The sequence below is a fragment of the Pyrus communis genome, chromosome 8 (assembly GCF_041283825.1).
Source record: "Pyrus communis isolate YQ-2024b chromosome 8, ASM4128382v1, whole genome shotgun sequence".
In the NCBI taxonomy this organism is placed as follows: Eukaryota; Viridiplantae; Streptophyta; class Magnoliopsida; order Rosales; family Rosaceae; genus Pyrus; species Pyrus communis.
Genome location: NC_142572.1, coordinates 3,375,022 through 3,400,803, shown reverse-complemented (window position 1 = coordinate 3,400,803; position 25,782 = coordinate 3,375,022). Strand labels below are relative to the sequence as shown.

The following is a 25,782-nucleotide window of genomic DNA, read 5'->3' as shown; positions in this document are numbered from 1 at the left end:
TCTCTCTCTCTCTCTACGCTTACACATGCTGTCTCAGTCTTTGGAAGAATTTGTCAATGATAAGAAATAAATGCCATTGACATTCTAGAAAAGTTAACCTTTTTAATAATTTAGACTTAACCTAGTTGTTAGAGTAATGTTCTCAAGGCATTCAAGCTCAAAACTATGCGGTGATTTTTTTTTTTTTTTTTTTTTATTTTTTAAACGAGCTATGTTAAAGAACAAAAACTCTTTCTTTATTAAGAAAACAAATATTAGTTGTTTACACAAAAGTGCTTAATAACATTTTTGAAATGCTAATAATCAGGTTAATCGATAATTTAGTTTAGAATCAAACAAAAAGTCTATACATGGTAATTTAGTTTGACATAATAATTTGACATCAATCTCGTCATTAACGAAAGTAAAACTCAAGAACTTTTACTTACAAGTGGAAAAAATTACCTTTGAATCGTAATACTAAGTGACAGACATGATCCTGAACTTGGTTATGACCAAATCAATGTTCACCCTCCCATAAGTTTAAAACTTGAAGCCACAATTGATGACTTATTCCTTTCAAGTTGGTGGATGCAGCCAAATAAACTTTGGACTCTCTCTATTGCATCACCAAAAATTTCTTACAAACCGCACCACTGATTGTGGAAAGCAAATTGTTCTGTAGACGAGAAAATCAGCTGTAAAATACTACTACAACAATAACAACAAAGTCTTATTGCATTAAGTGACGTCTACTGTATGAATCCAATTCTTCCGTTAGCTCAGAAAATCAGCTGTAAAATAAAAAATAAAATTAAGTTGTAGTGCAAACCGTTCTTCAACTTGAAGTATAAAGCTCCTCTCTATCCGCAGAGCTTCATCTTTGTTTCCCTGCTCCAATTGTTCATCTGTACTCCTTCGAATAGTGGGGTGATCATCATACGTACCACAACTCGTCGCGTGGTCGATTCTCATCTAATGAGACATGACTCGGTCCTGCCTCATACTCCACATCACTACGGAAATAAGCATATGGGATAGGCTCGAACTCAATCACATTTTCGTTGATCAATTCGGGATCCCATACGAGATGTACCCCCGTTTTCTTCACCCTGAAACCAGATCCCATCACAATATAAACTTCAATGGAGTCTCCCCTTTCCAAACTGAGCTCCTTGTTTGATAAATGTCCTTGCCAAATGACTTCATTTGAAGTTATTGTGTAGGGATCCATTGGCCGGACAACGAAGCTGATGACCTTGGTATGATTCGTAATAAATATAGCAAAATGATTAAGAGGTGCGTCCTTGTGTAATGATGAAGAATAAACGGTGCACACAGTCAACAATTTTAAGTTAGAACCAGTGATTTGAGGCACTTGGAAACAGACTCGATCACCCTCATTGTCGACATTTGTGAACCACTTGGCAATATCATTTCCCGGGGGGAAAATGACACCATCTCCACTAGTTGTCTTGCGCTTATGATTCCTCGGAAGGATATGAAATGCGTTGCTAAACAAGTCGATGGTCCTGATATCCTCGGAAGAAATTGAGCAATGTAATTCAGGAGGATATTCTCTTGTCAATACCAAAGGCCAAACGGAAGGGTTGGGTTCTATAAGTTTCAGACCACATAGAGATAAACGTGTCAGGTTCTTCAACCGTGCTATGGAAGAATATGGTAATTCTTCTATGGCCGTGTTATCTATAAGAAGAGTTGTCAATGATACCATCTCTCCTATATCCGCAACCAAGTTTTGAAATCTTGAACAGCCAGAAAGAACAAGAGTTTCAACGTGTTTCAACTTATAGAAACTCTTTGGAAGATCCTTGAGCATTATGCAGTCTTTGAGATTTACCAAAGCAAGTCTTTCAAGACATCCTACAGAGTGGTGAATCTCGAGCAAGCTCTTACAGCCCTTGAGTACCAAATACTCGAGATTTGGGAGTTTTGAGAAGTTTGGCAATTGTTTTAGGAAGTACGAATGGCTGAGATTCAGAATCTTCAACTTCTCGAGCAACTGCAAGACAAACCCAAAAGAAAACAAAAATCAAAATAGATAACTTGATCGTCATCTGTCAATGAGTTTCTATTTTTTTCATCTATTAAAATTTCAATCTAAGCCACCTGAAATCAAAAGGAAGAGGAAGAGTGTCTAGGCGTAAAACTCGACGGAACAATCAATGGCTGGTTAAGGTTATGATAGTATACCATAGAATGCTCCCAAAACCGTCTGAGGTTGCTGTACCGTAGGTCGATAGAAACTAGGCTTCTTAATTGATTTAATGCTTTTTTTGGTATGAACTTTAGAGGGAATCCTCGCCAGCAAATCCATCTTAACTTTTCGGAAAGATGTTTGTACTCTCCAGTGAGCTGTACACGATTAAGTTGGAGCAATCTCAGACTCTTCATCTTTTTAAAAGCTTTCATATTGTAACTAGCTTTGTCTGGTCTTAGCAAATTTAGAGCGAGTCCTTCAATTTCTTCTGTTCCCTAATAAAAAACAGTGAATAAGGAACAGGTTAGTGCATATGTGCAAAAATGAATTACATACAAACATCTGCAGTTGTTATTCTCTTGTATTATATGGAATCAAGTACTTACAGATTTGTCCGTCAGTACACCTATTGCATCTTCTTGGCACCACAATCTACTACACCTGCCAGGGTGGTTTGGAAATTTTGCACGCACGATTTCTCTGCCCATGTCTCGAAGTAGATCATGCATCACGAGCTTGTTTTTCTCATCGACAGTTACAAGGCATCGTTGCAGGAGGACACTAATTCCAATTTCTGCAAAAAACCCACAACCGTCCAAGATCCTTGTGACATAGTTCCTGTCCATTCCTATGAAGAAACAAGATATATCAAGGAATATTTCCCTCTCATCCTCATCACTTAGTGCATCAAAACTTATTTTAAGCTTTTCTTGAATTTCAAAACGAGGAATTTTTTCCAACTTCTTCAATGTGCTTGTCCAATCTCTTAAGCTTCTTTTAAACAGAAAAGAACCTAAAACTTCAAGAGCAAGCGGTAAACCTCCACAGTAACCAAGAACACTTCTTGTCAGTTCACTGTATTCTTCATTAGGACAGGGATTTCGAAAGGCATGCCAACTAAAGAGCTCAAGAGCTTCTTCTTCCTTCATTTTTCGAGCCAGATATATTATATTAACTTCAACTTGCTCCAGTAGGTGTCGATCTCTGGTTGTAATAAAAATTTTACTTCCTCGACCAAAGGAGTCCCGGGCTATAGCTAAAGCATTTAATTGGTCCACATGATCTACATCGTCAATTATGACCAGTACCTCTCTGCTTCGAAGTTTTTCTTTTATCAGATTAATACCTCTATGAACATCACCAACCTCCACCTTGGTTGGTTTGAAGATATCAGAAAGAAGCTTTTCTTGCAAATTCTGTTGTGCTAGGATAACACCAAAACCAAATGGAACCAACTCAAGCTAACCCACAGGAAATTTATCAAATGAAAATGCAAGAACAAAATATAAAATGACACCAAGATTTTAACGAGGTTCCTCCACAGTCAGTGTAACTGGAGTACGTCCTCGGAGCAATAGGAGCTCACCCAATAATCCACTATCAACCAAATGGGAGTTTACAAAGTGTTGGCAATCTCACAACCCAAAAGCCCAATACACCCAATAACTCTCACACACCAAAGAAACAAAATAGAGAACGAAATATAATGAATAATTTCTTCTCTATACATATAGCTCAAAGCTATTACAACAACAACTTCTTTGGTGGATGATTACTAACCAATTGAAGCAGCCACTTGTTCTTCTTTTTGGGCTCTCTGCAAGACTGCAATCAGAAATTGCTCTCTGCAAAGAAGAAACTCTTTCTTCTCTCTTGTTTTTCCAAAACCGAAAAACTCTACTCTCTTTCTTCTCTCCCTCTTTTTTCACAACCGAACACAATGAGCTCTCTCATATTTCTTTTCCAAAAAGCACGGGTGATGGAAGAGAACAAAAATGCTTTTCCCCATTTTCTTCCCCAAAACAAGGAATGTGTTTGCCACCTTTGAATTTGTTTAATCACCTAAAGTTTTCTTGGACATTTGTCCACTTGGCTACTTGGCCAATTATTCAACAATCTCCACCTTGGCCAAGTTCCGAAAACGCCATGATAAGCCAACCAACACAATTAACACACAACATCACTCCCAATCACTAGCAAGAGAACAACTCATGCCGAGCCAAATCTCCAAAACTCCTACTGCTCAACGCCTTCTTTATATAGGCAAAATGTGAGCCAAGTTCAAGCAATGAACAAACTTGGCTACACCAACAACCTTAGTCAACATATCAGCGGGGTTGTCTTTAGTTGGAATCTTCAGGAGAATGATCTCCCCTTCACCAACTACTTCACGAACAAAGTGATAACGCACATCTATGTGCTTGGTCCTCGCATGATGAACCTGATACTTAGCCAAATAAATGGCACTCTGACTATCACAATGCACCTCCACCTGCTTCTGATCAACCCCCAAATCTCTAATCAGCCCATGTATCCAAATGGCCTCCTTTATAGCTTCAGCAACTGCCATATATTCAGCCTCTGTAGTAGACAAAGCAACAGACGACTGCAAAATGGACCTCCAACAAATTGGCCCTTTAGCCATAGTAAACACATAGCCTGTAGTAGACTTCCTTCCATCTAGATCACCTGCATAATCTGAATCAACATAACCAACTGCAAAATGACCAATACCAGAGTCATCTCTCTCAAAGCATAAACCAACGTCTCGAGTACCATGGAGATACCTCAATATCCACTTAGCTGCATTCCAATGCTCTTTACCAGGATTATGCATATATCGACTCACCATGCCAACTGCATGAGCAATATCCGGTCTAGAGCATACCATTGCATACATCAAACTACCAACCAAATTTGCATATGGTATATTTTTCATTTGTAGCTTCTCTTGATCAGTTTTAGGACATTGTAGAGAACTCAATTTAAAATGAAGAGCCAAAGGGGTACTAACCGGTTTAGTTGAATCATGAACTCCAAACTTCTGAATCAACTTCTCAAGGTATTGTCTTTGATTCAAACAAACCAAACCCTTCTCTCTGTCTCTAGTGATCTCCATGCCAAGGATCTTCTTTGCTTCACCAAGATCCTTCATCTCGAACTCATTCTTCATTTGCTTCTTCAATTTCTCAATCTCTTCGACATTCTTTGAGGCAATCAACATATCATCAACATATATCAATAAATAAATGAAAGACCCATCTTGCAACTTCTTGAAGTACACACAATGATCATATTGACTTCTAGAATAATTTTGGCCTCTCATAAATTTATCAAACCTCAAATACCATTGTCTTGGAGATTGCTTCAAGCCATAAAGTGATTTCTTCAATTTGCAAAACAAATTTTCTTTCCCTTTCACTTTATACCCATCCGGTTGACACATATAGATCTCTTCATTCAAATCACCATGTAGGAAAGCCGTCTTCACATCAAGTTGCACAAGTTCAAGATCATATTGTGCAACAAGAGCTAACATAATGCGAATTGAGGAGTGCTTCACAACTGGAGAAAAGATTTCATTGTAGTCAATGCCCTCCTTTTGTGCATACCCTTTAGCAACTAATCTTGCTTTGAATCTGACATTGCTATTCTCAGCAACATCTTCCTTCTTGGCATACACCCATTTGCAACCAATAGCTTTCTTACCCTTAGGCAATTTAGCTAACTCCCAAGTCTTGTTTTTCATGAGAGAATTCATCTCATCACCCATGGCATTGCACCACTTCTCATTTTCCTCACTCTCAATGGCTTCCTCAAAATTGGATGGAATCTCATCAGTGATAATAGGAAGAGCAAAAGCAACATAGTCACTATACCGAGCTGGCTTGGTAATATTTCTCTTTCCTCTGTTCTTGGCAATAGACTCTTGAGGTGAAACTTGCTCTTCAACTTGAATAGAATCTTCAAGTTCAACTTCTTCAACATCCTCATGGTCTTCCACTTCTTCACTTGTAGTGGCTTCGACATCAGCGGAAATAGGATTTGAAGTACTAGAGGCAACTTTCTCAAGCTCCACCTGTTGGACATCTTTCACATTCTTTTCAGAGTCTCTGAACATATTTTCTTCATCAAATGTCACATCTCTGCTGATTACAAGTTTCTTCATCTCCGGGCACCATAACCTGTAACCTTTGACACCACTACTAAAACCAAGAAAGATAGCCTTTTTGGCTCTAGGATCAAGTTTATTTTCAGTTACATGAAAATAAGCAGGTGAACCAAAAATACGAATATAATTATAATCATTAGAAGGTTTTCCAGTCCATACCTCCATTGGCGTCTTACCCTGAATAGCAGCTGAGGGTAATCGGTTGATGATGTGACATGCATAAGTAACTGCCTCTGCCCAAAACGACTTGCTCAAACCCGACTGAGACAACATGCATCTAACCTTCTCAAGCAAGGTTCGATTCAATCTTTCTGCAACTCCATTTTGTTGTGGAGTTCCCCGGACACTAAAATGTCTCACAATCCCTTCCTCTTTGCAAACTTTAAAGAAAGGGTCGGATGTGTATTCACCACCATTATCCGATCTCAAAATCTTAATCTTTCTCCCAGTCTGGTTCTCAACCATTTTCTTCCAACCCAAGAAAATGCTCAACACCTCACTCTTGTGCTTCATAGTGTAGACCCAAGACCTTCTTGAATAATCATCAACAAAGGTCACGAACCAATGTCTACCACTCAAAGAGGGAGTCTTTGTAGGACCCCAAACATCCGAATGCACATAATCAAGAATGCCCTTCGTCTGATGTACAGCAGTACCAAACTTCACTCTAGTTTGTTTTCCCAAGACACAATGCTCGCAGAAATCAAGCTTACAAGTCGTGGCACCTTTTAGAATACCTTGTTTCACAAGCCCTTGTAGAGCTTTCTCACCGGCATGGCCTAATCTCATATGCCACAATCTAGTAGTATCAGAATCAGATGTGCCCATATTTTCTGAGACTACAGATGCTTCACCTGTCACAGTGCTTCCTTGCAATAAATACAAATGGCCACATCGAGGAGCTTTCATCACAACAAGTGCACCATAAGTCACCTTCAATGTCTGCCCATCTGAATGAAACCTGAAGCCCTTGGCTTCCAAAGTTCCCAAAGAAATAAGATTTTTCTTCAAATTCGGTACATACCGAACACCTGTCAACTCTTTAACCATGCCATCATGCAACTTCAAACGAATTGTACCAATCCCTTTTGTTGTGCAAGGATTGTCATCTCCCATGAACACAACACCGCCATCAAACTCTTTCAAGCTTGAAAACCAATCCTTGTGAGGAGTCATATGATGAGTACAACCCGTATCTAACACCCACTTAGTAGCACAATCAAATGATGAGGAAGTGGTTAAAGCAAAATCAGAAAAATCTGTTTCAACCTCAGCAACATTAGCTTCAGAACTTTCTTTGCCTTTGGTCTTCAATCTAGGACAATCTTTCTTCCAATGACCCTTATTACGACAAAAGGCACATTCATCCCTTTCCAAAGGTTTTCTACCTTTAGAGTTTCCTCTAGGTCGAGACTGTGATTTTTTCCTGCTAGAAGAGGATCTCCTCTCCGATGATCTACCTCTAACAAATAAAGCTTCAGAGGTACTATCATGATTTTTATCTCTATGCCTCATTTCATAATTCATCAAGGCATTTGACACATCTTCAAATTTCACAGTTTCTTTACCATGCATAATAGTGGTAACAAAATGCTCATAAGAGTCCGGCAAGGAATTCAACAATATTAAGGCCTTATCTTCATCCTTAATATCCTCATCTAAATTTAACAAGTCGGCAATCAACTTATTAAAAGCATCAAGGTGTCTAATCATTTTTGTACCTTCTTTGTATTGGAAGCGGTAGAGCTTTTTCTTCAAGTGTAGCCGGTTCTCTGCACTCTTCGTCATATACTTGTCTTCCAATTTTTGCCACAACACACTTGCCAATGTCTCCCGCATCACAAAATACTTCTGAGTTTTTGCAAGGCACAACCGAATTGAAGAGCAAGCCCACAAATTTAATTTCTCCCATTCCGGCTTCGACATAGCTTCCGGCTTCTCTCCCAAAGCGGCAAGTAGATCTTGTTGAGCCAACACATCTTTAACCTCACATTGCCACATCCCGAAGTTGTTTGTGCCATCAAACTTTTCCACTTCGAACTTTGCATTTTGCACCGTAGTTCTTGCAAATCCGGAGCTGCTTCCAAAAGGATTCTCATCTTGCCCGTCTGACATTTTTGGCAATTAGACAGTACCCAAGAGCAACCAGTGCTCTGATACCAATTGTTGTGCTAGGATAACACCAAAACCAAATGGAACCAACTCAAGCTAACCCACAGGAAATTTATCAAATGAAAATGCAAGAACAAAATATAAAATGACACCAAGATTTTAACGAGGTTCCTCCACAGTCAGTGTAACTGGAGTACGTCCTCGGAGCAATAGGAGCTCACCCAATAATCCACTATCAACCAAATGGGAGTTTACAAAGTGTTGGCAATCTCACAACCCAAAAGCCCAATACACCCAATAACTCTCACACACCAAAGAAACAAAATAGAGAACGAAATATAATGAATAATTTCTTCTCTATACATATAGCTCAAAGCTATTACAACAACAACTTCTTTGGTGGATGATTACTAACCAATTGAAGCAGCCACTTGTTCTTCTTTTTGGGCTCTCTGCAAGACTGCAATCAGAAATTGCTCTCTGCAAAGAAGAAACTCTTTCTTCTCTCTTGTTTTTCCAAAACCGAAAAACTCTACTCTCTTTCTTCTCTCCCTCTTTTTTCACAACCGAACACAATGAGCTCTCTCATATTTCTTTTCCAAAAAGCACGGGTGATGGAAGAGAACAAAAATGCTTTTCCCCATTTTCTTCCCCAAAACAAGGAATGTGTTTGCCACCTTTGAATTTGTTTAATCACCTAAAGTTTTCTTGGACATTTGTCCACTTGGCTACTTGGCCAATTATTCAACAAATTCGTCATGCCATTCGATTCCTTTGCAGTTTCCCTAACATTTGCAAGGAAACTTTTGTACTCAAAGCTATGGTAGAACTTGTTATAGATGGCTTTTGCAACTGATGTTTTCCCCATTCCACCCATGCCCCAAATTCCGACCATTTGAACATCGTATGATCCCCCGTCTAAGCTGTTAATCTCGTTCACCCGAGAATCTATTCCCACTTGGTAGACAGCTACATTTAAGTACGTGGTATCGAGTTGCTTAGCGATCTCGCCAATAATTCTTCTGATAAACTGCGCCTCATGCCTGTCAATTACATTTAGAAGCACAACTAAGACTCGCTATGCAGTACACATTCTGGCTATAGATCGATTAGAGAAAAACAAAAACTAGTGGTATTTGCTAGCAACAACATAATGGAGGCAGTCAATCAATATAGATTGATCCGAAATCTGATTCAAATCCAATATAGCACGTATGGGTACATAAGAAATGTATTGAATCGATTCTTTTTAATGGATAGATCCGATCACAACTTCGAATATGGAATTCAAAGGAATCAAATAGGAAATGATAATCTGAATCATAGAACTATCTTATCCAACATTTATCAAATTTGAAAGAGTCAGAAGAAATGGTTCGGCTCTCTTAAGAGATCCTTGAATCGGAAGGTGAATGATTTTATGAATCAAAATGATGGATCTTGAACTAGGGAATCAAATTTTATTTAAGGTTTTATTATATAGCAGTAAAAGAAGATTGATAAGTTAAAGAATTATTACCCATTTGCAGTGTTTTTGAGATCCCAACCGGACAAATTTGAAGCTTCCGTAAGAGCAGCTCTCCACCTCGCTACCTTATCGGTATCTTCATGGAAGCATTCTTCATGTTTCTGAAATGCTTGTGCAAAACTAGCACTAGTCTGTTTCCTGACATGTGAAGGATCGACATCGTAGAATACTGGCAAGACTATTTGTCCAAGTCTTCTCCTACACTCCATGATCTCCACAAGCTCCTGAAGACACCAGCTTGAATCTGCATACCTCTTTGAGAAGACAACGACGGAAATCCTAGACCCTCGGATTGCCTGCACCAGTTCTGCTGTTATTTCTTCCCCTCTTCTTAGCTGGTTGTCTATAAACACGTTGACTCCAGCCTCTTTCAGTGTCATGCAGAGGTGGCCTGTGAAGCCGTTCCGTGTGTCTTCGCCTCTGAAGCTCAAGAACACGTCTTGCATCCAACGTTTCGATGAGGAGGATGCTTCATGCTGTGTCCTGGTACTCATTGTTATGGGAGAGAGCTGCAAAATCTCAATTGGCAGGCTACTTAAGGAAGGAGGGTCAACTCATAGAAAAGTCAACCAATTGGAAAACCAAACCGCACAAAAGATGTATAATTCTGCTGTTTAATAGTTAATACAATTCAAACAAAAAACTTAGTTGTTCAATAATTAATTAAAATTATTATTATTAATTATTATTATTTTTTTTTATTTTTTTATGTTTCACCACTGGAACACAATGTATGTATGATTGATTAAAGTAAGAACAATGACATGCTGTTGAAAGAAGAGTTGGAGCTCCTGCTAAAAACCTAATTAAAAATCAACAAGTGTTAGAACAAGCGGGGTAATGTTGGTTCTAAGTTTTAATTCTTTAATTTTTTTTTGGGCAGGTGTGCAATGGTGATTGGGCACTGTTCAATTCATCAGGAGCTCTTGCTCTTCTTTCAACAGCCAATCATTCTTCTTAATGTCCAAAGAAGCATAGGAAATTTGAGTACATTATACTAACATTAAGAGTCGAAGACTTGGCGCAAAACCCAGCGTTGTGACATTCCAAGATTCATACGGCCTACCCCATTTAGTAGAATAAGACTTTGTTTTTGTTGTTGTATAATAAGATAAAGAGCACATCGATCCTAATCATGGGTCGATATTTTGGGATTAGTATTTGTTTTGTTACAATTTACAACTGATATATTCAAGTGGAGCGAGATAAAAACATAATCTCAATTGCAGAGGTAAATGCTCTTAATCATTTGTGTCTTGAAAAAATTGCAGCATATAAGATTAAAGAAGGCTTCCTATGCTACTACTAAAGAGATGATGCTTTATCAACCCTTGTGTAAAAAAGGAGGTGAATTTCGCACTCAATTCTCCGCTTGCACTCATTTTTGTTGGTTTTCCAAATCTACCATTGAAATGTTTTATTTTCTTTTAGGGAGGTCATTAGTCGTGCTCCATCTTTTTTCAATCGTTTCGTAAGGGAACCAGAGCAGGCTACCACAAAACAAAAGATCTTTCTAAAGAACTTTTATTCGGAACTATCATATGTCTATGGTTCAAGCCTCTTACTCGAACAAGTAAGCAAGTAAACCATGTTTTGGAAGGAGGAAATATGATGAGAGGACCAATCCACCAAACCACCTGAAATATTAGCAAACAAGACCTTGCACTATTATTCTTGTTATGTTTCCAATCTACCACTTTAACATTTTAATTTTCTTGAAGGTAGATGATTTCCACACTAATTTTCTCCGTCCGTTCGACAAAGCAATGTGATTCTGTTTCAAAACAATGCCCAAAAAAGCCTGAAAATCCAAAGGAACGTCAATTTTATTTTAGTTGGTGACAGTAGGATCATAAGTTTGCCCCTTCATCTACATTCAGAATGTAATGGTTTCAGCATAAATAAAATTTGAAAATCAAAGCTGGTTAAGAACCCTAGATTTGTGGCCTTGACTGAACCACATAGATCACTCCATCTTTTACCACCCCTTCAATGTCCTGAGGATGACCGTAAATGCCTTCTACTATCTTTCCCGCCTCTGCAATTCTCGACAAGACTGAGACTTGGAAGGGTCTGTCAATAATCAACCGATCTCTCGAGTAATCCAATACAATCTTCTCCTCCTTATCCATGATCACACTGCAACAAGTTCAAAGACACATTATACGGAAAGAGCATGGGGCAACAGAGATGTAAACACACTAAGCGGTTGGAATCGATCATGGGTTCTATGTAGAACGCAAAATGCATTTTTACTATGCGAATACAAAAAGATGAAATGGCCGAATTGGCGGTCACTCTGTAGAACAGGCTGTTGAAAGGTAAATAGTAATGAATCCTTTTCAACAAAACCAGTTTTGATGAAACATTCATATGACAAAGGGACTTTTGAACAGAACAGTATCTACCTAGAACACTAGACTATGTACGGATTTGACCATTCCATCTGCCTGATAAGCTAATGAGTAACGACTGCCCGTTTCAAGAACATGTAGATTGAATGGCTACAAAAACAGCACCATACCAAACCTTTCTACATCCTTAGGGTTTTCTAGTCTTCAAAAATCTCGGTAAAACATCTAAAAAGTAGGCAAGTTTCTGATGCTTTCTCGTCTGGTCGTAGAGTAAAGAAGATGAAAAAGGGTACTCTTTGTTGTACATCTTACTACAAAATTCAAGTTCAGCACAAACCTGTCATAAAGCCCAGCACCTGCATATCCTTCCAGGTCCTCGGCATTTGAGTCTGATCTGAATATGATAGACTGCTTGCTATATAATCCTATTGGCTTGCTTGGATAACCAGTAACCTGAAAGTCAGATTCATGTTCAAGATGTAAAGTTTCATAACAACTACCATTTACATAACTTCTCTCCTGTAACCTGGATAAAGTTAATAATTAATAAAACAAGCTCAAAATTTTCATGTAATAAAGTTAAGAATTGGGCTTACAACAGGAGAATTTAGATTTGATTTTTTGGTAATGAAGCTCAAGGCACGTCCGGGATATGCACCCACCAAAGTCTCTCCCAAGCCCTTAACTATCTGTATTTGCATATAAATTGAATGAGAACAAAATTTTTATTGATTTAGATTCCAGTACATCCAACTGTGTGTGTGTGTGTGTGAGAGAGAGAGTGACAGAGAAATTTGAAACTCATAGACAATGCATACCTCTGTATATATCTCTGAGGTATCTCCTGATAGGGGATTCTTCGTGTGAATTACAAAAGCATAATCAGCGCAAATAATTTCTTGAATCAGTACAGCCATGCATATATTTTCATGATCTAAGTTAGCTTTCCTACAACTAATAAATGCTCTTTCATTCCACTTTGAAGCCCAAACCTGTTGAGAATAAGCAAGAAGAATACGTCTTTATATCAGCAATTGGCAATTTGAGATGGTTCTCAAGTCACAGTAATCTGAAAGTTTTGCAGCATTTCTAAAATACCTTCTCATATATACTAAGGACTTTGCTACAACCCTAGTTATACAAAGTGTAAGAGCCCTTATAGTTCTTTTAATGATAGTGATTGCAATTATAAAAAATGAATACTCTTTATTTGGTTTTCAAAAGTAGATCCTGCCCAAGTTACTAGAAAGTACCAGACTGTATTTTGCAAACGAAATGCCCCAAAAAGAATGACATAGACATCTAACATACAGACTTGAGAGACTTCCTACATCGATGCACTAAGATTTACATCTGCAAAAGATCAAATCACGTAAACTCGATGGACCAGCACAAAGCACATGATTGAAATTGATACCTTCTTTATTGCTTGCCAAGCACGAGTCCACCTCTCGCCACCTTCATCACCAGGCCAAGGTATTCCTGAACTTTTCATTTTGCTCTTAAGCTCATGGATCTGCCAAAAGGTAAAATGAAAGAGTAAATAATTAGGTTGAAACATAAAAAAAATAAAAACACATATAAACATCTGTATAATCCACCCACTCGAAGAAAATAATAAAGGTTACAAGAGATCCAATACAAAGAGAGAGGGGCTCTAGTGATATAGATGTTAGAACAACGTGATGATACCATCTATTATCTGTGAAAACAAAGCAACAAGGTTGCAGCTCACTAATGACACAGTGCGAAGTGTGATGAAGGACTTTAAGAGAGCATCAAATTAGTTGCGGACTCATGGATCCAGAGGGTAATCAAGAAGCAAGGATAAAGACGCATAGATTCATCCAGACTAAAAAATAAACCCTACCTGGAATAGCTGAGCAAACAGCCACTGAATACCCTAATTTGAATAAAATCCAAAGAAACCTAAGTCAAGAGTTTATAGCTTCTCTAAGAAGGGCCCAGCTAGGGTTGTTGGCCAATTTCTATGTTAAACCATATATCACTCTTCCATTTTTTTTCTTGTAATATTTGGGCATATTCTCTGAAAATTGAAGGACCATGTGGAAAAAAGTTTAAAATAGACTAATAGTTAAGATTCATTCGAAGAAATGATATCTGGAAAACTTACAGTGTAGCTTTACATCTCTACAGTTATATTTCAATGTTAGTAACTTCCCTATGGACTTGACATGCAGCAGGCAGCAACATTTACCAGGCATCAGACCAGTGTGAAAACTAGACAATACGTAGGAATGCCAACTAAGTTATCAATACAAATCTAGAAGATAGTTGAGGTACCAATGAAATAGGAGCATTCATTTGTAGAATAGTGTCTCGTATTGCTTGAAGTTTTGAGAGGTCTCCGCTCTTTACACATTTGTAAAATGAGGAAATCTTATTTGCTATATCCTGCAAAAGAGTGAAAAATTAACAGTTAATTTTGTTTTATTTTATTTTTTCTTTTCATTTAACAAATGAAATATATGAGATAAATTAAAACTGTGAACTCGAATGAAATTATGATTGAATAAATGACTGATGCAACCTTACAATGTTCAGATTTAGAAAGTAACCAGACCCATCTTCATTCCATATCCACTCAAGAAATGTGAAAACTTGTTTCAGGGCTTTTCTTTTTAAAATAATCCCTACAATAACAATAACTGAAGCTCTTGCAAATATGGACTTTTAAACTAGGCTCATCCTTCTTCCTCTATGTATGCACATGCACATGCACATGCACATGCACACGCAAACACACAAGACAGTAAAAATACACGAGGCAAATAAATTAATGAGATTCCCCTACCCTTCAGTAGCTGCTGCACACAATGGCAAGGGGAACAAAGAAAAAGGAGTGCGCAAGCTTTACAAAAAAAATGTAAGCTTGATTAGATCTGAGGAGGAGAGGAGTTATCATGTTTTTCTCCATTGTTCTTACTCAATTCAGTTGTGGTGGAAATTGTTCAAGGAAGTTAGAGCTAGTTGGGTTATTCCAAAGGGTTGTTTCGAGATTCTAAGCACCAACTTGGAGGCTTTAGGAAAGGGGAGGAAAGCTAAAGCTATGAGGGCTTGTTTGATGTTGGCAGTTTTTTGAACATTTGGTTGGACCGTAATCGAAGAGTTTTTGAGGATTATACGGGAGTGGGGGTAGAAGAACTATGGAGTAGCGTAAGATACTGGGCAGCCCTTTGGGCATCAGTTTTGAATGAGTTCAGGGATTATTCTCTTTCTCAAATAGTGAGGGATGTGTTAGCAGCAGGAAAATGAATTTGGTTCAGCCTTGGTTACTTGTAAATAATAGCCCTACCTGAGATGTCATAGCTAGTTTTGCAAGATGGTGGATTTCTTATCCACTATTTTGTAATTCTTGTTATTGTTTTAATAAAATTTTATAGTTTCTTCTAAAAAAAGAAAAAATAGATGGTAGTTTATAATGCAACATGCATTCACATTAAATTTATGACAATAGGCTCTAGCAACAAACTATGGGCAAGAAAAGCAGAAACCCACAAGGAATGTCTCTTAGGAAAACTCCCCATTTTGATAGACCTTTTCCACTTAAGATTCAAAGAGGGACCTGAAGAGAGCATAATATGAGGTCGAGAATACTCAAAAACACCTTGATCACAACATTAGAATCAGCCCTTTTGTTTTCAGGTATGTGAATAGTTGTGGTTATGATGCCTACAATGTGATTGTGGTACATTATATAGACTTTAATATGTAAATCATAATAGGTTTAGGAAATATCTTCCAAAAAGGATAGGCAACCAATTATAAAAACGGCTTGATATCATAGACATGAATATGAAACTTAAGAATGAATCAAAAATATATGTGATGACTAATGCTAGCCGATAAACATTTTTGTTTTTTCAGTCGATTTGAATTAGTGAAGAAGTTGTGTGCTTTTAATATATCTTTTCCTGGTAAGAAGTTATGTGCTCCCAACTTCGCATAATCAAGCAGCCACTATTTTGAGCCTTGTGCATATGTTAGGGTCACCACCAAATTAAGCTAAAATGATGCCTCTTGAACAGAAGAAAGAAGAATGTGACAGTGGACATTTCAAAAATGTCTGCAATCAGAATTAAGTGTTTAACAAATTGATCACTTTTGAGAAAATACCTTATTAACATCTTCCAGTAGGACTTTCTCAAAGGCTCCAAACGGTATGGCTACTGACATTGGAATTTTAATCCATGTCGGCACCCTTTCTCTCAAAACTTTTATATTGAAAGATTTTGCACCAACCTATGCAATAGAAAATCATCAGATAACATGAATGCTTTAAGCTTGTATTACCTATTCAAGATTCAACAGAAATAACTTGAAAATTCAAGTACAAAAGAAAGTTTGTGGTATGTAAATGTCAGACAGAATCATTACTATAAACAGTTGCAAGAACCAAGAGATTAATTGGCCAAGGGGAAATATAAGAGAATAAAGAGATTAGTACAATACTTTGTTGCATTCTAATTTCTTGGACTACATTTAGAAAATGGATTAAAAGGTGATTAAATGTTAGTAGAATAGCTAATACTTTTGAAAGTATATGTTTCATCATAATTATGTTTCAATTATTATGATGCCACCGCAGTTTTTGTAATCTACACATAACTTGAAATGGCTTCTCCGTGCGATACAAGCAATTAAGAACATATCATAATCCGTAAGATATTTATTAAACAGTCTATGCTAGAGCAACATCATGAACAAACAGAGAATTAGATGGAGAAAAAAGTTATTCCGAGGACATACCACCTCACTAGTGAACTCCTGAATTGAGACAGCATATTTACCACAGAAGGCCTTCTTTTTTAGCGTTAATCCTGGATGATTGGAGGACTGAGTAGCAAATGACTTGTAAGAAAGATTGGAGCTACTGATGTCACTGCAAGTAAAACAAAAAAGGGTGAATTTGCAATGTAAAGAAGCACATAACTTCTAACACAGAAACAACCACTCCAGTGACCAACCTGATAATAATATTTGCCGACTTCACTTGTATTGATATTGGTTTGCCTTCCTTCAACTTGAGATCTCTGATAATATTCGGATCAAAGCATGTGGCAAAGCATACCTGCAGCATGCTCTACTCTAGTTAATAAATGTGTTGGTTTACACAAACTACGATATTGTTTTCACATCCTATCAAATGTATGCACTACAGTTTGGTTATTTGGGAATTGATAAATAAAGATGAAAGGTTATATGCCTTGTCATTTCTTGCTCTTATAGAGACATGAGATAAAACATCTGGTAAATCAGGTGTCAGAACAGCAACAACTCCATCAGGAATCTCCTCTTCTCCCGTTACTCTAGTTGCAATTAAAACGGTTGGCTTTTTATAGACTTTGTTCTGAATACTAATGAGCTCACTAACAGAATGTAAGAATCCTGACACTTCTACTGGGCTGATAACCTGCCAACTGCAAGGCACAACAAACGACAAGGAAGAGAATGACCAAAATATCAAGGCAAGTTTTTAAGGCAAAGTAATGGGAGCAGATTAAAGTGAACCTATAGCAATAAACTCAGACTCGTAGACAGAATTTTACACTTGAGCATGGAGTAATCCTCAACTTAATCTTACCTGCCCAAGTTTGCAGCTTTTCTAAGAATGGGGTTAAAGCGATTAATGAGGGTAGACAGAATAGCTGCTGATCCAGCCCTTATTAACTCCTCAGAGAAAGTATCGATCTGGAAATCAGGAAACAGATATTAAATAAAAGCTCACAGGTTGTCCACCAAGGATGCCAAAGTCAAACACCAATATCATACCGGCGATTTCTGAACACCAAGCAAATTGCCGAGATATTTTGCACTGGGCTGGATCTTCTTCTGGTAACACTGAGACCTCTCAGCAAGTACTAATTGTAATCTATCAAGAATGGCCTTTGTTTGTAAAGCCCACTGACCATCATTGGGTTTGTACAATTCGCAGGTACGGTACCAGTCCTGTGACAAGAACAAAACACCAAGATGGAGAACTGAACTCCATTAACATCAAAACTAAAAAGAGGATGAAATATCTAAATGATTGATTGCAAAAGGTTGGAAATACATGAGAGAAGCAAAACCACTAACTACAAGGTCGTCTTTTTGTCATTCTCTACATGAATCAACCAGAAAGGCAGTCGAAACTTAAATTCATGTTCAAAGAGAGATACCTTGGTACAGTAAATGAGGTCTTCATTGTCAACTGTTGACAGACATAAATTTTCGAGCACCAAGGAAATGAAGAACATAATCTCCTGTTTTTAGTTGCACGGAACAGAAGCATAAACATGTTTTGTTGCATAACTGTTATCTACATGATTATAATTTTCTGAGGTAAGCAGAGAGTATACATGAAACATAGTTTACCACTTACTGGTGGGTGTCCAGAGTTCAGATTTTTCAGTCCCCTCTCCATGGTTGTTCTGACAGCTGAATCCAAAGCAATATCAAGGAAGAGTATATCTTTCAATCTTCTGTGGTTGGTGATTAGAACAGGGCGTAGCTCAATTCGAGATTCTAATAACTTCTGAAAACACAAATCCAAACTTCACAATGATATTCCAATATAAGACATCAAAATTTGAAAGTTTGTAAAACAGAATGACCTCCATTAGTGGAACAATGTCTTCATCACCAACAAGTGCTTTGACAAAGTTCAGGCACTCCTGTTATTTGATAGCAGTCACATAGGAAAACCAGTTGTATCACATTAAAATTTTCAATGCATAAGTTGAATTCAAATACAACAATTAAGTTACCTGCAACCTAGGTGACAAATCACAAACATAATTAACTCCAACCATGCTTGAGAAATTACGACTCTGAAGGTCAAAACAGAAAAGGTGTATCACTTATTAGCCAAAAGAACAAACATTTAATAGCGATGAAAGGGACGTTCAATAATCAGTGATCTTACCTCATTTGAGGGAACCAAAACTTCAATAGCTGATTCAAGGTCAGCACCTGAATGAACAGCCTGTGGGCATGATGATAATAGGAATAAGAAGTGGAAAACACATAAGCATTCTCCTATAGTTAATATGTTAGAGGAATGAAATATAAAAGCAACTAAAAGCTAAAGAAAACTTCAGGTGCAGTTAATTTGACGAGCGCCAACATTGTAAGGAGCTATCCGTTGCAATCCATCATAAAACAAAATGCCATGAAAGTCAATAATCAAGGAGACTGTAATCAAACATATTAGTTTTTCATTTCATCTATCTGCTCTACTTTCTTTCATTTTGAGACTAAATTTTGGGAAGCCCACATGCCAAACTTGTACGACAACATACCACATCCTGGGTCAGCCTTATACCAAAGCTTTGAGATCACCATTTAAGTAAAACTTTACTTATAAAGTACAATTTATTGTAGAAGGTTCATGAATTCACATCTTTAAGAATAGGCATTTCAGTTTACTAAGAAGGAAACCCTTTTCTCAGTATATGTGCACTTTCCCTATATCTGTAGCACACAATAGACCAGCACCTAACATGCATATTGGATGATAAACTTCCATCTAATCCCTACTTAGTACTAACAAATGTCAACCGAAACTCAGCTAGACGGCATCAGTAAAATATGATTGCTCCTATTTACTGTTTAGATTGCATTCTTACCTTTAATGTCTTCAAGTATGCTGTGAGGTCACGGATGAGTCCCTCCTTAGTATCAGCCCTGAAATGCGGCTCTGACACAATTGGGCGGTCATAACTTGCAAGTTTATCTTTTGTGAGACCATTGGCATTTAATGTTTTCCAATAAACATCAACTCTAAAACCAGACTTGATGAAATTTAAGAGCGCCTGTTACAAAACAGGAAGAATATATCATGTGAAACCGATAAACATTTGAGCATTTTTCAGTTACATAAAACACTACATGCCACACCAGTTGAACCAATATCCAATAACCTAAAACCATGTTGATGCCCAATCAGCTCTGGGTATGATACTGCACTAACGAAAACAAAAAATCGATAAATTACCATACCTCACAAATTATCACATCATCTGGGCTACTATTATTGTGCAACTTTTGGTGCCATTCCTCCATCATGCCACCCTTGCAGTCATTATTTCTCTGATGGTGGAAAATGTGCACATTATACTCAGAGGTGATGCAATATGAACTATATAATATATACACACATTTATATGCACCAAATAAATTTTAAATACCTGAATCACAAGTATTTCATCTCTAATTCTCTGTCCAACATCTCCCTGACCTCCACGACCAACATGTGTCATTAGTAATCTCACAATTTCCCGATCATTAGGCTGGTTTAAATATATTCTTTGTAGCAGATTGGTAAACCTATCCTGAGCTTCACTAATTTCACTGCAGATATATTGCAAATAAGTCAGTGCATGTCTCTGGTTGAAGATGTGCGCCATACTCGCATGGTCATTCAAAAGCTTGGCCTAATCACATAAGAAACAAAAGTCTCTACAGTGCAAACAAGGAATAACAAGGCAGGACAGAAGGGGGCGACTAAAAACACAAGTAAAAAGCTGTCTGTCAATGAAATGTCCCAATTATAAGAGGAAAACTGAAACCAAATAGAGAAGGCTTTGTCAGGTCCCTTCTTAGTACAATACGTGCAGATGGATCATTCATACTGATGGAAACAGATGCAAAAATAAGTACTCAAATAACCAGAAGCTTAAAATGCCAACAGTGGGCCAGAAAGTCCTTTATAACTACTGTGTAGAGAAAATAAAAATAATTTGACATAGGACGATAACAAAAACCCATGTGGAGTCACCTTTCATCAGGAAAATAATTTATTAAATCTACAGTATGGAAATTACCGAGGTTTCACATTGTAGTTCTTGTTCCATGTTAGATGCCTGCATGACATGAACCTCAACCATACCAATATACCAACAAGCCCGAACTCACCTTCACTTTTGCAGCGTTCTGTGAGTTCCGTTGCAATGTTGAATCTGTGTCAAATCAGTATAGTTTTGATGAAAGAATGAAGCTGAAGACAATTTTCCTATCTTATAAGAGCAACTTCACATTATTATCATATTAAGCAATTCTTATGCCCATCTAGGTGACATAAAAAGAAACTAATAACTGGCCCAATGATAATGAGCATCAAGGTTTCTCCATGCACCATGCATATTAGTTATAACTTAATTGATTATATATACCATATCTTGTCATTACCTGTGCATCAACGATCTCTCGGCCTCCTTCTCTCTTCGAGATATTTCATCAAGTAACCATTTGCAGATTCCATCGCCATTCCCACTAGCCTGCATACAAGGTGTAGTATTAGTCTTAACCATAGTTACAACACTAGTCTGAAAACTGCGTAGTGCATTATAAATGACTTGGTGAAAATTATATTTTTATTTTTTTGGTCAACAGTGAACTTTGTGTAGCCGTCACTTGGAACAAAATTTCTAATGAAAACTAACAACACAAAGGGCGAGGATTTGAACTTCAAATGTCTCCTTACCAGCTAGACTATGTCTCATTCATATTGCAAGATAAATAATCACACGACAGCATTAGTACAAAAAAGGGGACAAAAAGAAAACAAAAACCCTATCTTAAAAAATCTCAAAAAATTGAAAATAAAAAGTGATTCAGTTTAAAGAAAGAATGCTAAGCTCCATTGAAACAGGGACAGAGCTCATATGGCTATAATAATCATCTGGACTCTGGACAAGACAGGCATATACACAAGATTGTTTGGAACTAGGAGGTTCATCAATAAGGCATAATCCGCAAATGCTATCCCAGGGAATCGCAGCTCATGTCTAAATCATATAAATATAAAAAATTTAAGCAGCTAAATCGGTATGAGTATATATTTTAATTCATGCACGCTAGCAACCAATGCCATTATGGGAAACAACTATTATATTATTATTCGTTTAGTTAATTGGCAAGGGCTCATAAAAGGAGTCCTAATTCTCAGTACAAATCACATTTGATTACCTTTGCAGTAGAAGTCACTGGTGTCACACGACTCACGCCTACAAAGAAGTTTGCTCCGTTGTTTTTTATCCAAGAAGACCCACCAGACCATATCACAAATTGGATACCCACCAAATTGCTTTGCTGAAGATTAATATCTACAATCTTTTTTTTATGGTTGAAGGTAGATTGGTTAAACAATGATTTAGTTGAAAACAAAAAGAAAGTCAAAATCTAAATCACAGAATACACCCTTTGTTGATTTGCATACCTGAAAGGAACCCTTTCCAGTTGATATTTCTGTAAAATAAGTCTGACATGCTCCAGGAACTAAATTTGATTTTTTAGGCAATATCTCTGGTGGAGGAGCCTGCAAGACGTGACAAAAGCTGGACATAAGGTGAAGTACCATTCATACCTGGCAAACATATAGAAGTTTAATTATCTAGTAGATTGCATCTTACTAAGTCTGAAAACATAAACTCACCAACCAATCCCCGGGGGAACATTTGGAAACACCCCAGTGAAGAACTGTATCACCTCTCATATTTGTAGCAACCAATATGTGAAAGTCACCCCTATCCATTTTTGAAAGGACCTACATCCCACCAAAGATAGAATGAAAGTCAAAATGAAGTTTTTATTCTTTTCTTTTCACTTCTCTAAAGTATTCTTTATGAATTTCACCAACTTAAATCCTCCATGTATCTTGGGTTCACACGGGATCCACATGGTCTTACTTTGCTGGTTTCTCACATGCAAGGACTAGAATCATAGTGGACTGAAATATTTGACCGGATAACGTTGATCGAAATCAAACGGTCAATAATCAAATAACTTGATATTGATAAGTGCCAATCATATAAAAATTTCTCAGAAAATCAGACTGAGCTAAATGAATGTAATCATGCAATCTGATGTATTTCGTTTACTGTTCTACTTCAATGCTAAGCATGGCAAAAGGTTATGGAACTTACATTACAGAATGATTCTAGTTGATACAAATTAAGGGTTGAAATAGAAGAAAACTAACCACTATGTCATAGTTGCCAATTTGATAAGTTATCCGTGAGACCACATTGTCTCCTCCCATAGATTTTTCTACAAGATCCACGAGAGCTGAATTTGGCATACTAGCGTTTTTGGCAGGTTCTGTTGAATGCTTTTGCAACCACTGCTCAACATTATGTTTCCTTTTGTACGAGTATGGCATCCCACTCCTCAGTTTCTCTCCATTATTAACCATTCTTCTAGGACTGGAGGTTGAAAAACTATGCTGCAACTCATTAAAGGATATTCCCTTTGATATCTGACTTTGTAGCCCTATTAAAGTATCCCTGTAATCTTCCTACATGAGAAATCCAAAGTAACAATATGACAAAAGTTTCTAAAGAAGGAAAAAATGAGATCCCTAACGAGAATACAACAGAAAGGTATACCTTCAGCAACTTCCATACTAAAGCACATGTACAACACACATAGGTACAACAGAATGGGAGTCTATCAATTCAAAAATGGACATAGAGAATGTCATAGGATAGAGTCATAGACTGAATCAATATAATTTAAGTTCACAAGGCAAGAACTTGCCGATGAAAGAAATGTATAACCTTTTCTTGTTGTGGCGGGCTCATGGGCCTGCCCTTGCTTTTCTGTTCAATCAGCTCTTTTGGTATTGGGGGACTTAAAGTAGTTGGATCGGTCTCAGGGATTTCTACACGGAAGTTCCCGTGATTCATTTTCAACCTACCAAACACATATAAACATTTCCTTAGCATCTAGGCATGAGTTTGGCTAGACGAAGCAAATAACCAAGTGCAACAGGAGAAAGAAACCAAACCATCTCTCGCGACTGCCATCTTTAAGTACAAATTCAATAGCATGTACGTTGGGGTCCCGCAACTCGATGGTTAACAAATACAATTCTCCTTTCTGCAACTTAACATGAGAACTAAATGTAAGAAAACTACATAGTCTTGCACACAAACACACATATAGGGTACAACCCATCAACAACAGTTTAAAACTGGAAACTTTTAGCATCATTTTCCATTAGATAAAATTCTTTATCCGCTCAAATAACAACGTTTATCAAACAAGACAGTCCAACATATACAGACAACAATTCAAACTACAAGGGTCAATTCATAAACTGTACAACAAAAATATTATGGACAGGTATAGATGAATCTATATAGATACTGAATTGATTTGAAATTTGACCGCGAGTCTGCGAGCATGAGTACAAAGTTACAAACATTAAATTCAAGTTTAATCCTATATAGCAGGTGGTGTAGAACTTTCTACATATTGTAGAAATGTATATACAGTCACAAAGATAGAAAAATGAGGTTTTTAAGACCTTAGTGAATTGTGTCTGCAATGCGCCTTGCTTGTAAGCTTGTGAACCCGAAGAGCGATCAGCGGGAACGAACCAGTTCCTGTAGATGATTACCAAAATTGTATATTCCACACATAGGCACACAGATATATTAACATAAAAAAAAATGGGGGTGGTGGTAAATTTACTTGTTTCCACGGAGAATGCAACCCCAGTGAAGAACCCAAGTGCTGGGGCAGTTGCTGAGCTGAAATTCAAGTCTTGCATTGCGTCCTTTCGAAGAACCCGAGACATTAATCTACCATAAAAAGCGCCAAGATATCAGAAAAGAGTAATTAATTATTAGTTAATTGAGTTTAATTAATTACCTGAAGTTGCATGCGGTCAATGAGATCAAACTGGTGGAGACGAGGAGGAGGAGGAGCAGGTGCCTGTGATGAGCCGGAAGGGTGGTTACCGGCGGCGGCCATGGCGGCGGCTCAGGTTGAAGCAATGAGAGCCTAAAAAAATCCGCGAAATTACGGAGATTTTTGTGTGGGTTTTGAATTTTGGAGAATAATATTAATAAAAGAAGAAAAGGTGGGAGAGAATTTAGAATTGGATGCTCAAGTATCGTGGAATTTGACAGAGGGACACGGAAAACGATCCGTGATTCCGACTTCCCACTCCGTTGATTCTGAAATCCTCATCTTTTAGCGATTCAAATTCGAGCAGATAGAGAGAGAGAGAGGGTGAGAGTGGGAGGGAGGAACGGCGCGCTTCAACGGTCCTAACGTTTTGTATCTTCTGCCGCTTTATAGACGTCAAAGTGGCGCCGTATTGTCAAAGTAATGCATTTCTGGTGAAATTTGGATTGATTCCGGTCCTAATCGGAATTCGACATCCCACAAGCGGTCGATTACTATAGTAGTTATGATCTTTTTTCAATCCACTGCGTTCCGGACAAAAGCATCCGTATTCCTTTTGATTTCGTATCGTTAAACTATTTTGTATAAAACTTGTGTCTTTATAAGGAGTTTGCAGCTCCAGTGGTTAATAATATTTATTTCTATATTGGATCTTTTTTAGACCTTATTTTGAATGTCAATATGTGGCTTGTTTAGGAAGTGTTTTTAAATAATTGAAAGTGCTTTTAGGAAGCGATTCCTCCAAGAAGCACTAGTTATGTGCTTCTTGCATAAAATACTTAAAGTACTTAAAGTGCTTTTCTAAGATTAACTTACATTTTACTAAAAATTGGTTCCAAAACATTTATCTAAAAAAACTTTCAGTTGTTTAAAAGTAATTCTCAAACGAGCTAATAATATACAATAAACTAGCCTTTTGACTTACCGACTTCAATGG

At 37.4% G+C, this 25,782-nt stretch overlaps 2 protein-coding genes across 5 annotated transcripts; both read right to left on the bottom strand.

The window, feature by feature from the left end:
• Positions 1 to 303: 303 nt before the first annotated feature.
• LOC137717168 (disease resistance protein RPV1) lies at positions 304 to 10,315 on the bottom strand. Its single transcript, XM_088698905.1, has 5 exons — positions 9,784 to 10,315; positions 8,989 to 9,307; positions 2,587 to 3,381; positions 2,194 to 2,475; positions 304 to 2,002 (listed from the first exon to the last, which is right to left on the bottom strand). The coding sequence occupies exons 1-5, from the start codon at positions 10,284 to 10,286 to the stop codon at positions 917 to 919; spliced, it is 2,985 nt and encodes a 994-aa protein (XP_088555031.1). The 5' UTR covers positions 10,287 to 10,315; the 3' UTR covers positions 304 to 916.
• A 1,285-nt stretch (positions 10,316 to 11,600) lies between these two features.
• On the bottom strand, positions 11,601 to 25,417 carry LOC137717647 (phosphoglucan, water dikinase). Of its 4 annotated transcripts, none has more exons than XM_068457068.2 (31): positions 24,807 to 25,417; positions 24,627 to 24,736; positions 24,460 to 24,538; positions 23,938 to 24,029; positions 23,708 to 23,843; positions 23,131 to 23,445; positions 22,585 to 22,695; positions 22,369 to 22,467; positions 22,119 to 22,262; positions 21,339 to 21,427; positions 20,975 to 21,109; positions 20,339 to 20,501; positions 20,151 to 20,240; positions 19,778 to 19,963; positions 19,075 to 19,134; positions 18,917 to 18,979; positions 18,764 to 18,823; positions 18,532 to 18,684; positions 18,329 to 18,412; positions 17,940 to 18,116; positions 17,752 to 17,858; positions 17,374 to 17,587; positions 17,135 to 17,238; positions 16,917 to 17,049; positions 16,284 to 16,409; positions 14,451 to 14,561; positions 13,564 to 13,662; positions 12,965 to 13,138; positions 12,743 to 12,835; positions 12,484 to 12,599; positions 11,601 to 11,931 (listed from the first exon to the last, which is right to left on the bottom strand). In XM_068457068.2, exons 1-31 carry the CDS (start codon positions 24,906 to 24,908, stop codon positions 11,727 to 11,729), a joined length of 3,930 nt encoding a protein of 1,309 aa, XP_068313169.2. In that variant the 5' UTR covers positions 24,909 to 25,417; the 3' UTR covers positions 11,601 to 11,726. The 4 variants fall into 4 exon arrangements, with proteins under 4 accessions (XP_068313169.2, XP_068313170.2, XP_088555026.1 ...); XM_068457069.2 differs by having other exon boundaries at positions 16,920 to 17,049; XM_088698900.1 differs by having other exon boundaries at positions 23,938 to 24,035; positions 24,807 to 25,208.
• Positions 25,418 to 25,782: the final 365 nt, after the last annotated feature.